The sequence below is a fragment of the Salmo trutta genome, chromosome 10, assembly GCF_901001165.1.
Source record: "Salmo trutta chromosome 10, fSalTru1.1, whole genome shotgun sequence".
Classification (NCBI taxonomy): Eukaryota; Metazoa; Chordata; class Actinopteri; order Salmoniformes; family Salmonidae; genus Salmo; species Salmo trutta.
The window spans coordinates 5059735-5077861 of NC_042966.1; the positions used below are offsets into that span (position 1 = coordinate 5059735).

General features: G+C 41.3%; 1 protein-coding gene and 1 long non-coding RNA gene across 4 annotated transcripts in view; one reads left to right on the top strand and one right to left on the bottom strand.

Annotated features, from left to right (window-relative positions):
- LOC115200991 (uncharacterized) overlaps positions 1–18127 on the bottom strand; it is a 70464-nt gene that overhangs the window by 16217 nt on the left and 36120 nt on the right. The gene's annotated exons all lie outside the window — the stretch shown is intronic.
- The window catches only part of dnmbp (dynamin binding protein), a 111501-nt gene that overhangs the window by 14760 nt on the left and 78614 nt on the right, over positions 1–18127 (top strand). For 2 of the 3 annotated variants that reach the window (XM_029764169.1, XM_029764168.1), the window contains 2 exons: positions 7955–8109; positions 8262–8384. In XM_029764169.1, the coding sequence (XP_029620029.1) occupies positions 7965–8109; positions 8262–8384 (268 nt within the window). In that variant the 5' untranslated portion in view covers positions 7955–7964. Of the gene's footprint in view, positions 1–7954; positions 8110–8236; positions 8385–18127 lie in introns of those variants that run through there. The other variant, XM_029764170.1, reaches the window with a different exon arrangement.

An 18127-nucleotide genomic window follows, 5' to 3' on the forward strand; every position in this document is an offset into this window, starting at 1 on the left:
AGACTACTAGAGAGTGTGTGCCCTCAGGCCTGGAGGGAAGTTCTTCCGCTACCCAAGAATAGTAAAGCCCCCTTTACTGACTCAAATAGCCAACCAATCAGCCTGTTACCAACCCTTAGTAAACTTCTGGAAAAATAGTTTGAGAACAGACTTTCAGCACACGTATAGGGAAGGACACTCAACAAGCACGGCACTTACACAAATGGCTGATAATTGGCTGAGAGAAAGTGATGATACAATTATTGTGTGGGCTGTCTTGTTAGATTTAAGTGCAGCTTTTGACATTATTGATCATAGTCTGCTGCTGGAAAAACGAATGTGTTATGGTTTTACACTCCCTGCTATAATGTGGATAAAGAGTTACTTGTCTAACAGAACACAGGGGTGTTCTTTAATGGAAGCCTCTCAAAAAGAATCCAGGTTGAAGCAGGAAATCCCCAGGAAGGCCTGTGTGTCTATGTATGCGGATGACTCAACACTATACACGTCAGCTACTTCAGCGACTGAAATGACTGCAACAATTAACAAAGAGCTGCAGTTAGTTTCAGAATGGGTAGCAAGGAATAAGCTGGTCCTAAATATTTCCAAAACTTAAAGCATTATATTTGGGACAAATCATTCACTAAACCCTAAACCTAATCTACGTCTTGTAATGAATAATGTGGAAATTGAGCAAGTTGAGGTGGCTAAACTGCTTGGAGTAACCCTGGATTGTAAACTGTCATGGTCAAAACATACTGATACAACAGTAGCTAAGATGGGGAGAAGTCTGTCCATAATAAAGCGCTGCTCTGCCTTAACAACACTATCAACAAGGCAGGTCCTACAGGCTTTCATTTTGTTGCAGCTAGACTACTGTTCAGTAGTGTGGTCAGGTGCCACAAAGAGGTACTTTAAGGAAAATTGCAATTGGCTCAGAACAGGGTAGCATGGCTGGCTGTTAAAAGTACATGGAGAGCTAACATTAATGACATGCATGTCAATCTCTCCTGGCTCAAAGTGGAAGAGATTGACTTCATCACTACTTGTTTTTGTAAGAGGTGTTGAAAAGCTGAATGTACTGAGTTGTCTGTTTTAAAATACTTGCACACAGCCCGGACACCCATGTATACCCCACAAGACATGCCACCAGAGGTCTCTTCACAGTCCCCAAATCCAGAACAGACTATGGGAGGCACACAGTACTACATAGAGCCATGGCTACATGGAACTCTATTCCACATCAAGTAACTGATGCAGCAGTAGAATCAGATTTTAAAAGCAGGTAAATATACACCTTATGGAACAATGGGGACTGTGAACACACACACACACACAAAGGTACAGACCCATTCATACGCACATATTGTTATATGATGGTATTGAACAGTCTCTGTTGTGGATATGTGCTGGTTTAGGGGTGTTGTATAATATACTGTTTTATCTTTAGCTCATTTAGTACAAACATAGTTCACTGTTTTCATATGGAATGTGGGTGCTTTGGTGTGTTTGGACCTTGGTCTTTGACCTTCCTGCCTTGGCAGCAGCTAATACATACAAATACAAATTGTTTTCCTCTTTGATGTTGAGTTTACTATTGCAACCTTTTGATGGCGATTTATTTTATAATTCAAATCTACTCTATAGGCTAGTTGCTGAGGGTCGACTTTTTCTGTTTGCACTGCGAGAGATCAAGCAGATAACGGCGCTATCGTTGCACCACAGTATTTGTTGTCCATGTAAATTAGACATTTTTCTGCTGTTAATGTTGATGGCCGTAAATTGTTGCTACGGATAAAAGGGTGGCTGGCCCAGCGGCCACGACAGTTTGATATTTCAATTACATAAATTACGTTACGGAGTCTGGCTTTAAGGGAGTTTAGGCGACATCACATTTTGTTCAAAGTCAGTGGATCACTAAGGACACATGAAAATGTAAGTAACATTTTATCCTGAATCAAAAGAATGTCAACACATCATAGTGTATTGCAAAGGCCACATTTGAAAGGGCAACACAAGTACTTACTTGCCAAGTACTTTGTAATATTTTATATTGCAAGTTCAAGAGATGAAACTCTGGGAGAGGTTGTAGTTGCTGAGCCGTGTGTTTGTCTAATTGATGAGCGGGAGTGTGGGTGGCAGCTTATCTGCTGACTGGCCACGTTATTTATTGAATTGGGTCCATCTCATGCCAACAATGAAGCCTCTGCCGCTCCCTCTCCCAACAGAACAATAGCAACACACACACCAAGCGGTAGAACCCTCTAGACTGGTCATGGTGCAGTTGTAGCCTTTTTTATTTCTAATAGGTTGTTTACTGACTGCTCATTGTACTTCAGGCCAATGCAGCCCTCTGGGGTGCTGCATCCACTACAATGTATTCAGTTAAAAGCAATGTGCCCAACAGGTATGCCAGTGGATCGTTCTAGATATTAACAGAGGACATCTGTCCTTTTTCCCCCCCAACTTGTCTTTCAGCCCGTGATAGGGAGTTATGTCTGAGCAGCAGTTGTCAAATGAGCTCATATTGCATGGCTAGCCATGTGCTCTGACATGCTTTCTGATTTTCATTTGTCAGATCATTTTAGGTGCATAAATTAGCAAGTATTAACTAGATGTACATTTTCTATTTTTAGAGAAATGTTAAGACTTGCTTTAACTCTTTTAAAAGTATTTTTGTGGCAGAATATAGTCTAAGTTAAATTTTAGTAAAATAATTGTTCTGATTATGTTGATAAACTTCTATATCAAACTCAACTTTGTATTGTGGGGCAGGTAGATAATTTCATCAGAAATAACTACACTCAGACTACACTTTCATACACTCTCCTACTAGCATACCACAGTATGTGAAACCTGTAATTATAGAGTACAGAGGACCCTTGGCATTGATGTTTTAAAGAGAAGTTTCAAAAGATTTCTACTTCATATTCATCATCTCCAGCACCGCCCCAACATATGTGAAAATGGCGCATAATTTTTGTGTGAAAAAGATAGGATGATATTGTCAACCAATTAAGAGGCAATTGATTGTGTGTTGTAGTGGGCACACATAATGTACTTTTTCACTTAAGTTTCCATGTACCGAATAAAAAATCTAAAGTTCGATGTGTTTTCAATTCTATTGATTTTTGTCACAAACTGTTGCATTTAAATAGTAAATGTGCCTCCTCTGGTCTTGGCATGTGTGCTCTAGCCAACAGCTCGTAGATACAGTGCGGGTAGGCTAGTCTACATGAGATTATGGATAAGATATTTATTTTATTTGTAAATGGCAGTGAAGCATCGATCATCAGAATAAGACCCTCGATATTTATTGGAAATGAGCATCAAGATCACTGTGCATTTTCACCACCATGTAAACTTCATAATATATTTCATGTGTAGCCTAATAAACTGCATGGTTTCCCCGAGTCATCGTAGTGGGAGGACCACATACCATATCATCACGTAACTCCAAGTTTACTTCCATATGATGGTTATTATACACTACATGACCAAAAGTATGTGGACACCTGCTCGTCCAATATCTCATTCCAGAATCATTGGATTTAATATGGAGTTCCCCCTTTTGCTGCTTTAACAGCCTCCACTCTTCTGTGAAGGCTGTTTCTAGTAGATGTTGGAATATTGCTGCAGTGACTTGCTTCCATTCAACCACAAGAGCATTCGTGAGGTTGGGCACTGATGTTGGGCGATTAGGCCTGGCTCGCAGTCGGCATTCCAATTCATCCCAAAAGTGTTCGATAGTTGAGGTCAGGGCTCTGTGCATGCCAGTCAAGTTCTTCCACACCAATCTCAATAAGCCATTTCTGTATGGACCTCGCTTCGTGCATGGGGGAATTTTCATGCTGAAACAGGAAAGGGCCTTCCCCAAACTGTTGCCACAGAGTTGGAAACACAGAATCGTCTAGAATGTCATTGTATGCTGTAGTGTTAAGATTTCCTCTCACTGAAACAAAGGGGCCTAGCCCGAACCATGAATAACAGCCCCAGACCATTATTCCTCCTACACCAAACTTTACAGTTGGCTCTATGCATTGGGGCAGGTAGCGTTCTCCTGGCATCATTTTACTTTCAGGTCCACATGGAAGGGGTGGTATGGGGAGGGTTTTCTCCGGTCACCGGGAGTGGTGCAGGAGGGGAGATAGAAAAGCATCCTCTATTGACAAACAACCTTGGATGTATGGGGGGGTAGAATGGATGGGGTGGGGACTGACAACCAACCTGTGTTGCTTGGAAGGAAACATGGTTTCGGGGTGGTGGACAGAGACATGGGGGGGCTGGGGGTAATAGGATGAGGGAGTTTGGAGCGTAGGCCCCCTTGTTTAAATAATAATAATTGTACATAGCATTTTTACTCTTACAAAATCCTGTTTTGGTATCCAATGTGATAATCTCTCTGTATGCATTTCTTAGTTTTGTTTTTCTTTTAAGTGGCAGCCCACTGTTATATGAATTGTAATTTATATTGTACCTGTAAACCCCCCCAACGAACAATGACAACCCCCCCCCCCCCCCCCAAAAAAAAGATCTTCTAACGATAGATGTTTTAGTAACTTAATTAACACATCTTCCCCCAACTATTTACAAACTTAAGTTTGGACCACTTTCCTTAGGTCGGGGATGACATCTTGGTCTACTTCTTTGATAATTATGTTATGATTCCAGATTTAAATAGCATCTACCAATCAAAAGTTTAAGGCTGACCCCAATTAGTCGAAGCTGTGGTTTACAGGCAACATCCGCACCGAGCTAAAGGCTAGAGCTGCCGCTTTTAAAGAGCTGGACACTAATCCAGACGCTTATAAGAAATCCGCTATGCCCTCAGACGAACCATCATTCAGGCAAAGCGTCAATACAGGACTAAGATTTAATCCTCCTACACCGGCTATGATAATTGTCGGATGTGGTAGGCCTTGCAAACGATTACGGACTACAAAGGGAAACCCAGCCGTCCTGTGACGCGAGCCTACCAGACGAGCTAAATGCCTTTTTATTATCGCTTCGAGGCAAGCAACACTGAAGTATGCATGAGAGCACCAGGTGTTCCGGACGACTGTGTGATCACGCTCTCCGTAGACGATGTGAGCCAGACCTTTTTAAACAGGTCAAAATTCACAAGGCCGCTGGGCCAGACGGATTACCAGGACGTGTACTCCGAGCATGCGCTGACAAACTGGCAAGTGTCTTCACTGACATTTTCAACCTCTCCCTGACCGAGTCTGTAATACCTACATGTTTCAAGCAAACCACCATAGTCCCTGTGCCCAAGGAAGCGATGGTTACCTGCCTAAGTGACAACTGCACCGTGGCACTCACGTCGGTAGCCATGAAGTGCTTTGAAAGGCTGGTCGTGACTCACATCAACATCATCCCAGAAACCCTAGACCCACTCCAATTTGCATACTGCCCCAACAGATCCACAGATGAAGCAATCTCAAACGCACTCCACACTGCCCCACTTGGACAAAAGGAACACCTACAGTGCCTTGCAAAAGTAATCATCCCCCTTGGCGTGTTAACTATTTTGTATCATTACAACCTGTAATTTAAATGGATTTATATTTTGAGATCATGTAATGGACATACACAAAATAGTCCAAATTGGTGATGTGAAATTAAAAAAATATTAAAAACTGAAAGTGGTGCATGCATATGTATTCACCCCTTTGCTATGAAGCCCCTAAATAAGATCTGTTGCAACCAATTACCTTCAGAAGTCACATAATTAGATTGCACACAGGTGGACTTTATTTAACCTCTTAAGAATCTGCCCCTTCAATTTTCACCTAAAATGACATACCCAAATCTAACTGCCTGTGGCTCAGGCCCTGAAGCAAGGATATGCATATTCTTGGTATTATTTGAAAGAAAACACTTTGAAGTTAGTGGAAATGTGAAAGGAATGTAGGAGAATATAACACATTCGATCTGGTAAAAGATAATACAAAGAAAAAAACAATTTTTTTTGTACCACCATCTTATGAAACGAGAGGCAATATTGTATTATTCCAACCCAGGTGCAATTTTACTAGATGGCATCAGTGTGAAGTTTGAGACTGATTCAATGAACCATTGCATTTCTGTTCCAAATTTTGTATCAAGAGTGCCTAATTTGTTTATTAATAACTTTTCATGTTCAGAAAAAAAATGTCTGGTGTTCACCAAAAGGCATGTGGGAGACTGTCCAAACATATGGAAGAAGGTACTCTGGTTAGATGAGACTAAAATGTAGCTTTTTGGCCATCAAGGAAAACACTGTCTGGTGCAAACTCAACATCTCTCATCACCCTGAGTTAACCATGTTAAACAATGTTTTTCATCGGCAGGGACTGGGAAACTGGTCAGAATTGAAGAAATGATGGATGGCGCTAAATACAGGGAAATTCTTGAGGGAAACCTGTTTGTCTTCTAGAGATTTGAGACTGGGACGGAGGTTCACCTTCGAGCAGGACATTGACCCCAAGCATAGTGCTAAAGCAACACTAGTGGTTTAAGGGGAAACATTTAAATGTCCTGGAATGGCCTAGTTAAAGCCAGACCTCAATCCAATTGAGAATCTGTGGTATGAGATTACTCTACACCAGTGGAACCCATCCAAATTGAAGGAGCTCGAGCAGTTTTGCCTTGAAGAATGGGCAAAAATCCCAGTGGCTAAATGTGCAAAGCTTGTAGAGACATACCCCAAGAGACTTGCAGATGTAATTGCAGCAAAAAGTGTTTCGACAAAGTATTGACTTTGGGGGGGGGGGGGGGGGGGTCAGTAGTTATGCACGCTCAAGTTTTCTGGTTTTATTTGGCTTATTTCTTGTTTGTAGCACACAAACTATTCAAATTATACAAACCCCCAAAAATACATGTAACAAACTATCATGGTCCAAACACACCAAGACAGTTGTAAAGAAGGCACAACACCTTTTCTTCCTCATGAGACTGGAAATATTTGGCATGGGTCCCCAGATCCTCAAAGCTGCACCATCGAGAGCATCTTGACTGATTTGCATCAATGCTTGGTATTGCAACTGCTTGGGCATCCGACTGTAAGGCGCTACAGAGTGTAGTGCGTACGGCCCGGTACATCACTGGTTCCAAGCTTCCTGCCATCCAGGATCTATATACTAGGCGATGTCAGAGGACGGCACCTAAGACTGTTCTCTCTGCTACCACACGGCAAGCTGTACCGGATCGCCAAGTCTAGTTCCAAAAGGCTCCTTAACAGCTTCTACCCCCAAGGCATAAAACTGCTGAACAATTAATCAAATGGGCACCCGGGCTATTTACATTGACACCCCCACTCCCTTTGTTTTTACACTGCTGTTTTATTATCTATGCATAGTCATTTTACCCCTACCTACATGTACAAATGACCTCGACTAACCTGTATACCCGGTGTATATAGCCTCATTATTTTATTGTTACTTTTTTATAAAAAATGTTACTTTTTAGTTCGTAAATATTTACTTAAAAAATATATATTTACCCCTTTTTCTCCCCAATTCCGTGGTATCCAATTGGTAGTTACAGTTTGATCCCATCGCTGAAACTCCTGTACGGACTCAAAGGCGAAGGTTGAGAGCCGTACGTCCTCTGAAACACAACCCAGCCAAGCCTTACTGCTTCTTGACACAACGCCCGCTTAACCCAAACAAAGGTTCTTGCTCTATTGTCATTAAAGATCCATGAGCACGTATTTCAAGAGTAAGGGTGAGAACCCTGGTGTCCTGGCTTAAATTCCCAACTTGCCCATCATCATGGCCATTTTTACATTTGAGTCATATAGCAGATGCTCTTTGCAACTTAGTTAGTGCATAATCATCCTCAGCTTCCAGTTGGGTCGTTCAGCCCCTCTTTTCCCCCTGCAGCTATTGCCTAAGTTGTTGCTATAAATGACAGTGTCAGTGTCAACGCATGGTCAAATATGCTTGGAACAAATAAATCATTGATTACTATCCATCATTCTCTCTCTGTTCAGGCGATGAGTGATGGAGCCAGGTTCGGTGGTCCGTGCCGTGTTTGAGTTCCTGCCCAGCGTCTCTGAGGAGCTGCCCCTCTTCACTGGCGACGTCATCGAGGTGCTCAACGTGGTGGATGAGTTCTGGTTGCTCGGAAACAAGGATGGAGTCACAGGTGGGGGTCAGGGTTTGAGATTAGCGGTCACAAATTATCTCTGACCAGATTAAAGAATCACGTCACTGATCTCTCCTTTTCTCCTCTGACTTATTTTGTCTTTTCTTCTTCCTCTTTCTCATCTCAGTTTTTTGCTCCATCTCCCTCTCCAGGCCAGTTTCCCAGCACTTTTGTGGAAGCAGTCACCATCCCCAGCACCAAACCAGAGGATAAACTGTATGTGTGTATCAATGACTTCAGTACTGCAATGCCAGGGAGCCTACCCCTTCAGAGAGGTATGTGCAAGCACACACACACCTCTTTACTAGTACATAAATAGATGGTCGCTTCAAAAAGGGGAGAAAAGGGTGCTCTCCAATTAATCAAAAGTTTGGGTATTTGGGTCTTAAAATGCGAGCAAGAATTGTGCTCTTGAAAAATAATCCCCTCAGAAAGATGACAGAGGCGGACACATTGTGGAAGCAGATAGCTAGGCTAATTATAGCCATAGCGAGTCAGTGGTTATGGGCTTGTAACGCTAACGTTAGCTGTAATGGCACATGCAAACTACTTACTTGAGAAATACATTCATTGAAAATGTCTTCCTCGAGCTCCATCTAGCTAGCTGCCAATTTTGTGTCTGGTGGGGATGTTTACACCAGAGCACAAATGGATAAGGCTCTGGATGGGTTTCCTGCGCGTCCCATTTCTGCCAAATTATGGAACCCAACCGATTCTAGTATTGTGTGCAGACGTGTCAGAACATTGTAAATGTGGGAGGCAACCCGTCTGCCTATGGAGACTACTATATTACTGAATGAATGAGCTCAACTGAACTGTAGGATCTCACGTGAAAGAACAGGGATGCAGTATTATTGACAACCAGTGACCAGTCCAGAAAACAATACAATTTCTGAATGCTGGTAGTTAAAGGTGCAGTATGTAACTTTGTGCATAACCCAACCAAATTCACATAGAAGTGTGAGTAATAGACATAGAGGTCGATAGATGGGGCTTCTTTGCATCTGTGCCCTAATTGCTTCTGTGATAGCATGTGGAGCGCCATTGAGGCTTTCTACATTTTAAAGAAGTCTCTTTCTTCTTTAACTTGTTGTTAATCCAGCCAAGGTGTCAGATTTCAAAAAGGCTTTACGGCGAAAGCAAACCATGCAATTTATCTGAGGACAGCGCCCAGCACACAAATGCGTAACAAATCATTTTCAACCAGGGAGTTGCGACACGAAAGTCAGAAATAGCAATGTAATATATGCCTTACCTTTGAAGATCTTCTGTTGGTACTCCAAAATGTCCCAGTTACATTACAAATGGTCCTTTTTGTTCAATAAATTTCTTCTTTATATCCATAAAAACTCAGTTTAGCTGGCGCGCTTCAGTCAATAATCCACTCGGTTTCCTTCAAAATGCATACAAAATGAATCCCAAACGTTACCAATAAACTTATCCAAACAAGTCAATCAACGTTTATAATCAATCTTCAGGTACCCTAATAAGCAAATAAACAATAAAATTTAAGACGGAGAATCGTTATTGTCTTTACTGGAGATAAACAAAAAGAATGTGCTCTCTCGGCCATGCGCTTGGAAACACTACAGCCAAAATGGGAGCCACTAGAAAAACTACAACTTCTCCCTCATTTTTACAAAAACCAGCCTGAAACTCTTTCTAAAGACTGTTGACATCTAGTGGAAGCCCTAGGAACTGCAATCGGACGATTTAGCTCTATTATAAAAGTGCCAGGCATTGAAATCAGTGGTATGCTAAATTAAAAAAAATAAAATTGTATGGTTTGTCCTAGGGGTTTCACCTGCCATTTCAGTTCTGTTATACTCAGACATTAACAGTTTTTTAGAAACTTTAGAGTGTTTTCTATCCAAATCTACCAATTATATACATATCCTAGCTTCTGGGCCTGAGTAGAAGGCAGTTTACTTTGGGCACGCTTTTCATCCGGATGTCAAAATACCGCCCCCTATCCCAAAGAAGTTAATCCAGCCGCTGTATTAGATTTCAAAAAGGCTTTATGGCGAAAGCACACCATGCGATTATCTGAGGACAGCGCCCCGCTTACAAAAGCATACAGACATTTTCAAGCCATTTTCGAGTCATGAAAGTCAGAAATAGCGATAAAATGAATCACTTACCTTTAATCTTCATCTGGTTGCAGTCCCAAGAGTCCCTGTTACACAAATGTTCGATGAAGTACCTCTTTATTTCCCAATAACTCAGTTTTGTTGGCGCGTTTTGTTCAGTAATCCACTGGCTCAATGGCGGTCACAACATGCAGATGAATACATCCTTATATTACTGGTAAAGTTCGTCGAAACATGTCAGACAATATCTATAATTAATCCTCAGGTTGTCTATTGTCTAAATAATCGATAATATTTCAACCGGACAATAGCGTATTCTATAGAAAGGAAAAAGAACGAAGGGTGCACAATCGGTCACGTGCGCAACCAGCTCTGCTTCATTCTACAGTCCACTTACGAAATGGACTCATTCTTCCTCATTTTTTTCAGAAAACAAGCCTGAAACAATGTATAAAGACTGTTGACATCTAGTGGAAGCCATAGGAACTGCAATCTGGGTCCTAACCCATTAGATACTCTATAGGCATTCAATTGAAAATACACACATCAAAAATATCCCACTTCCTGGATGGATTTTCCTCAGGTCTTCGCCTGCCATATCAGTTCTGTTATACTCACAGACATTATTTTAACAGTTTTGGAAACTTTAGAGTTTTCTATCTATTCTATTATATGCATATCCTAACTTCTTGGCCTGAGTAACAGGCAAAATCGAAATACTGCCCCCAAGCCATAACAAGTTAACTACTTCTGAGTCTGTAAACAAACTGAAAGGGTGCATCCTGCCACCTGGAGTGTGATGTCTGAACAGGTATAAAGCCAAGGTTGGTGATTTACTGCCAGCTGAAGTTATGGAATGTTTGTTCAGGAGTATAATTCATTGGCTAATTTCTCCAGAGTCCTGATGATCTGGATATGATTGTGATCTTTCCTTAACCCTTAGTAAGTCCCACCCAGTTGACTACTTCTAAATGGTGAAAGTCCTCAAGCTACAGATGCTGGTTCAATACCCGTGCCGGCCTCGACTGGGAGACCCATGAGATGACTGTAGGTTTTTGGTTTCTCTCCCTCTAAAAACAGAAATAAAATATTCTAAATAACAAACTGGATTTATTTACAAATTACTAACAATGTCTCACCCCATGTTCAAAAATTGCCCTTTTCGTGCTCGTTTTATGTTATTTGAAAACAAAATAATATTTATATATATTTTTTTAAACAAAGCAATTTATTATTATTAATTTAGAATTATATAAAAGCCCCGTGGATATTCTCACAGATATATTATTAACCCTGTTATTAGCAGGACAATATATATTGGTCATGGCTCCGGAGTGGCGCACAATGGGATTGCCTTGCAGTTCTCCAGCTGTATCCACTGATACAGTGGTGGGCGCAAACGATTCAATGCAAGGGGCATTGGGATGGACCCGCAGAGCCGTGCACAGAAGACGGACCTAGCCCATGTCCCATGACCTAGCCCAACGTTCCCGTTGTTCTTAGTTCCAGTCTGCACGTTCAAACTAAAACAATGTAACTAATAACAGCGTGAAAAATGCCCCTTTTTAGATATGAATTGGGAGGGCAGATATTATTAAATATTAAAGCATTAGACCTCTCACTAAAGGTGTCACTCAAAAGTTATACTTAAATCCGAACTGGATTTAATGAAAAATGACATGAAAAGCACACATTTGTAAATCCCAAACTCTGAAAGGCAATTGGAAAGGTAGATGCAAATTATTTGTGACATTGGGGTTACAATAAAGAATGTAAACAAGATGCTGTGCTTTTATTTACAGTAGTGATGGACAGCTGGTGGCATTTTGAAAACAGGTTTTCAAACACTTGTAGCCCGATTAGCAGGACAATAGACTCTTCATAGCCCGGCTACTGTAGGTGTGAATATCCCCCTACCTGCAAAAAATGACATTGCGACCAAAGAGAACAGACGAAATGGACATTTTGTTTTCATCAAGCCAGCTTCTTTCTATGGTGCTACCCGTTCCAGGGTTTGGACCGTAACCACAAGACGACTTGAACATAAGCCGGAGCTGAGAAGATCACCAAAATTAAAGGTATTTGGTTTCGGTGCATTTTCTTAATATTTTTTTTATATGGCCTATCAATGTGTAAGCGTACTGTGTAATAAAATCGATTATTAAATAAAAACATTTTTTAAATCTTGTGTAATTAAAACATGAATGCTTTTTTCCAGAGTATACAAACATGCCTACAACCATCTGTGGAGATCAGTGGACAAAGAGCTGGACAATTGGCCACACTGAAAAAACGCATGGTTGTAAAGAAAGCTGTTAGTTTGGCTAGATTATTAAAATGTGTACACAGCATTTGTGTGTTGGAGTCACTTTTAATTCTTAATTGATCTACCGTTTCTATCATAGGCCACTGTAATCGATGGGGGCTGAGGGCAGTTTTCTGCTCATCTGATGAAGGTACACATGGATCAGATTCAAACTTTGAAGACCGAGATCGAGTCATTGAAGGCAGACCAGCAGAAAGAGAAACATTATCGGAGGGCAGAGATACAGGCGACAGCTGATGCATTGGTCCAGAACCAGGCGGTATTGGCGGAGAGACAGGCGGAGAATGACGCGTTGAAGAGGGCGAGGAATGAGATGGAGTCACAATCCATGCCAGGCACACCTGTGAGCTCTGGAACTCCACCTCCAACAGGCGGAGTCAACATACCTGGCGGGTTCATCAAGTTGTCTGTTCACTCTGACATTTCCATTCCTCTTCTGACAACAGAACTTGACCAACTGCTCACCAGGCACAGCAAGGGCTGTCCGGACCGTTATACTGTTCTGCTATAGCCTAATAAACAAATGCAGGGGGCTTATATCTTCAAAATGCTTTATTATTCAAATGTAAAAGCATATACTGTACTGTATTTCTTCATCAGCATCTTTATGCTTTCGTTAATAAAATAATGATAAATACTTTCAAAATGCCGATGTTTATTTAGTTATAGATCCATAATGAATTACTAAGGGAATAAATATCACTGAATTACAGAAATATTGGAACAAAATTGTCTAATGAAGGTAAACATTGTTGCTTACTGGAAAATACTTGTTGTACAGCGCCATTATGGCTATTAGCAGGGCTATATTTTGGCCTTTATGGGCGGTGCACAATTGGCCCAACGTTTCTCTCCCTCTAAAAACAGAAATGAATGTTTTGGCCTTTACAAATATATTATTCTGGCCTTTATTCAGATTACATTTGTTCTCCTTCGTTTAAAAAAAACAACAAAATAACCTGAAAAATATCATTATATATTATCAAGTTGATGACAGTCATATAGCCGGCACCTACATAAAGCTGAGTGACTCACTCATTCATGGCTTTGGATCAAAATAAGTACCAACATTTTGTCTGATAGTTAGTCTTTTAATAAAGAACTGTTTTGGTTGTCCTGACCAGGACACCATGTACAGTATTATAATAGTCCATTATGGGTATTAGCAGGACAATATACCTTTACCAACACCTCTCTGTATTTTGATACTTTGTGGATGGGGGCTCCTGCAGTGCAAAACGCGTTGCTACAGATGCAGGTTCGATACCCGTGCCGGCCGCCACCGGGAGACCCATGAGGTGGCTTTTGATTTTAATTTAGACTCTATGTAATTATTGGCAGAGAGTCATGTCATATATTTTTTGATATTCTGTAGGCCTTATGTAGGCGACATGAGTCTCACTGGTGTTGAGTAATGTGCTGTTAAAAGTGGTGTAGGTCTTATAATAAATAAGACCTACGCCACTTTTAACAGCACATGAAATAATAAAGAGCATATTGAAGATGGACACAATGGGATTTGAAGCAAAAGCCTACAACCATTTTAGCACTGTTTCGTGCTGCTCTGAGACAAGCATGGGGACTGGTCTTGATCAATGAGATTTTTATTTTCACTTAATCTCCGTTTGGGTATTGGCTAGACTACAATCAGGGTGTAGAAATGTTATGCTCTTAGTGTAACCTTTTATTTAACTAGGCAAGTCCGTTAAGAACAAATTATTAGTTACAAGGACAGCCTACTGAACCCCAGCCTCACGTGTGCCCGCATGACACAGGGATTATTTTAGCTAAATTGCCCAGTACTGTAGCCTAGTCCCGACCGTCACATTGTACAGCGCCATATTTTCCGTTCCATCCTAATGGAAACCCAGAGGGTTTATAATATTAATCAAATTAATTAAGCAACATTTCTTAATCAGTCCCATATACTATGTTTGTATAATAAAAGGTTTTACATTCTCTAGTACAGCCTCTATTGAAGGTTATCAAATGCTTCTCAAAGATACCCTCTGTTGGTCAAACTAGCACTAACTAGCATTAATGGTTGGCACTTAACATGCCATAGAATTCTGCGGCACCATGCATGCTGTGCCACAGTACACTGCAACTTTTAAAGGACAAACCACTGTATAGAGGTCCTGGATTTCAGGGAGCTCAGCCTTAGTGATGTACTGGGCCATACGCACTACCCTCTGTAGCGCCTTGCGGTCAGATGCCAAGCGGTAATGCAGCCAGTCAATATGCTCTCAATGGTTCAGCTGTTGAACTTTTTGAGGATTTGAGGTGCCATGCCAAATCTTTTCAGCCTCCTGAGGGGAAAGAGGCTGGCCAAATAATAATCACAGTGGTTTTAGAGGGTGCAACTGGTCAGCACCTCAGTTGGCTTTTCATAGCTAAGCATTGAGGTCGAGACAGCAGGTGCGGTAGAGCGAGTGAGGGATAGAGATGGGGTTGAAAAAGCAGGTCCAGGATTGGGTAGCACGTGTGGTGAATATCTCAGGGTTCCATAGCCGCAGGCAGAACAGCAGAAACTGGATCAACAGCACGACAAGGTTGCACATTCTGTGAACAGGAAGAACCCACTCAAGTCGAGTATAGTGAAAAAAGCCTGGCAAGACATGATGCACCCATGGGAGAGAGCACTAGCATGCCAGTGACTTAGGGTCAAAGGTAGACAATCCCAGTGGAGGGGGAAAGCCTGCCAGGCAGACCGCAAGGGTGGTTTGTCACTCCAGTGCCTTGCCATTCAACTTTGCACCACGGAGCCAGACTACACTCAATCATAAGACCTACTGAAGTGATATGTTTGCAGTAAAGAGTTAAAGGATGAAACCGAGTCTCTCTCACATGGATCGGCAGACCATTCCATAAAAATGTAGCTCTATAGGAGAAAACCTTGCCTCAAGCCCTGTTGAACCCCAGTATGTTGATTTCTTCATCTCTAAATTTGTGCCAGCTTTGCCAGCCTTTTTAGGAGATACCAGGGATGTGCTTAAGATAATCAATAACTATAGATGCGACACCAAAAGCATCTTGGTAACACTTGACGTTCAGGCTCTCTATATGACACAGGCCAACGAGTGCTCTCTCGCTATCTCAACACTAGACCAGAAGGTGTCTTACCTCTGTCTAACTTTATTCTGTCTCTCATTGAAAAAGCCCTCACATCAAATTACTTCCATTATGCGGGCAGTTTCTGCCAATGGGTTTGGGGTACTGTGATGGGAGCTGCATTCGCTCCTAACTATGCAAATGTATTAACCTCTTACATCTAGACGTTCTGCTAGCGGAACACCTGCTCCAATAGCCAATGATGGGCGTGCCGCGAATTAGAAATTCCTCAAAAATACAAAAACTTCAATTTTTCAAACATATGACTATTTTACACCATTTTAAAGACAACTCTCCTTTATCTAACCACACTGTCCGATTTCAAAAAGGCTTTACAACGAAAGCAAAACATTAGATTATGTCAGCAGAGTACCCAGCCAGAAATAATCAGACACCCATTTTTCAAGCTAGCATATAATGTCACATAAATCCAAACCACAGCTAAATGCAGCACTAACCTTTGATGATCTTCATCAGATGACACCCCTAGGACATTATGTTATACAATGCATGCATGTTTTGTTCAATCAAGTTCATATTTATATCAAAAACCAGCTTTTTACATTAGCATGTGACGTTCAGAACTAGCATACCCCCCGCAAACTTCCTGTGAATTTACTAAATTACTCACGATAAACGTTCACAAAAAACATAACAATTATTTTAAGAATTATAGATACAGAAGTCCTCTATGCACTCGCTATGTCCGATTTTAAAATAGCTTTTCGGTGAAAGCACATTTTGCAATATTCTAAGTAGATGGGCTGCTATTTACACACCCACCAAGTTTAGCCCTCACCAAAGTCAGATTTACTATAAGAAAAATGTTATTACCTTTGCTGTTCTTCGTCAGAATGCACTCCCAGGATTTCTACTTCAATAACAAATTTTGGTTTGGTCCCAAATAATCCATAGTTATATCCAAATAGCGGCGTTTTGTTCGTGCGTTCAAGACACTATCCGAAAGGGTAAATAAGGGTTATGCGCCCGACGCGTTTCGTGACAAAAAAATTCTAAATATTCCATTACCGTACTTCGAAGCATGTCAACCGCTGTTTAAAATCAATTTTTATGCAATTTTTCTCGTAAAAAAGCGATAATATTCCGACCGGGAAAGCGTGTTTACGTTCAAAGAGAAAGAAAATAAAAACATGGGATCCCTTCGTGCACGAGCCTCAGTCTGATGCTCCCCTGATAGAGCACTTACCAAAGGCGCTAATGTTTTTCAGCCAGCGGCTGGAATTACATCATTCAGCTTTTTCCCGGGTTCTGAGAGCCTATGGGAGCCGTATGAAGTGTCACGTTACAGCAAAGATCCTAAGTTTTCAATAAACAGAGCCAAGAAGCTCAAGGAATGGTCAGAGAGGGTACTTCCTGTTTGGAATCTTCTCAGGTTTTTGCCTGCCATATGAGTTCTGTTATACTCACAGACACCATTCAAATAGTTTTAGAAACTTTAGGGTGTTTTCTATCCAAAGCCAATAATTATATGCATATTCTAGTTTCTGGGCAGGAGTAATAATCAGATTAAATCGGGTACGTTTTTTATCCGGCCGTGAAAATACTGCCCCCTAGCCATAACAGGTAAAGGGACACTGGGAGGAGACCTTAATTTATGATGTCCAGGAAAAGCCCATATTTCCAGAATGTTGCCCTTAGGAAAAGATACATAGATGACAACCTACTGGTATGGAATTGTACTGATGCTCTCCTCTGAGTTAATTTGTTATGTTCATTTATCTGACCCAATCTCAAATTCACAGTAGACAGAAGTCGGGGAAAAAATAGATTTCTCGGATCTTACAGTCCACAAAAAAAACGAATTGGAGTGTACTATCTTCTGCAAGGCGCAGAGTAGGAATAGACTTTTCCGTGCAGACAGTAACCACCTGGTTCACCTTAAGCGGAACATACTGGTGGGTCAATTCCGAAGACTGACCTAACTGCAGTACCGACATAGATATATACTGGTGGGTCAATTCCGAAGACTCTGACCTAACTGCAGTACCGACATAGTGCAAAGCTAATGATATGCCAACCAGGTTCCCGCCACGCAGGTATGATAAGAATGTCATCAGTGTACTCGCTGGCACTAATAGAAACCAGGACCAAACGTTTTTCCAGTACAGCCCATGTGCCGGTCGCGTCAAATCTATCGTGTTGAAACACTGGAACATCCTCAAAAGTGATCCAAATCTATGAGAGTTCACAACACTGCCCCATTGCCTTTGTTTTCAAACGTGTACGCAATCTAGCCGATTCCATTATGAACACAATACAACTACCCAAGAAGTGACACATGGCTCCCAGGCCTGCCCAATGGTAATTACAAGTATGGCCACTGTGTACATTGTGACAATACGACCAATACTAACGTTTTTTAAAACCAGAGAACAGGTAAAGAATACAAAATCCAAAGCTTCATTAATTGTAGCACCACAAATGTCATATACTTGGACAAATCACACAGGACATTGTGATGGCGCCAGAG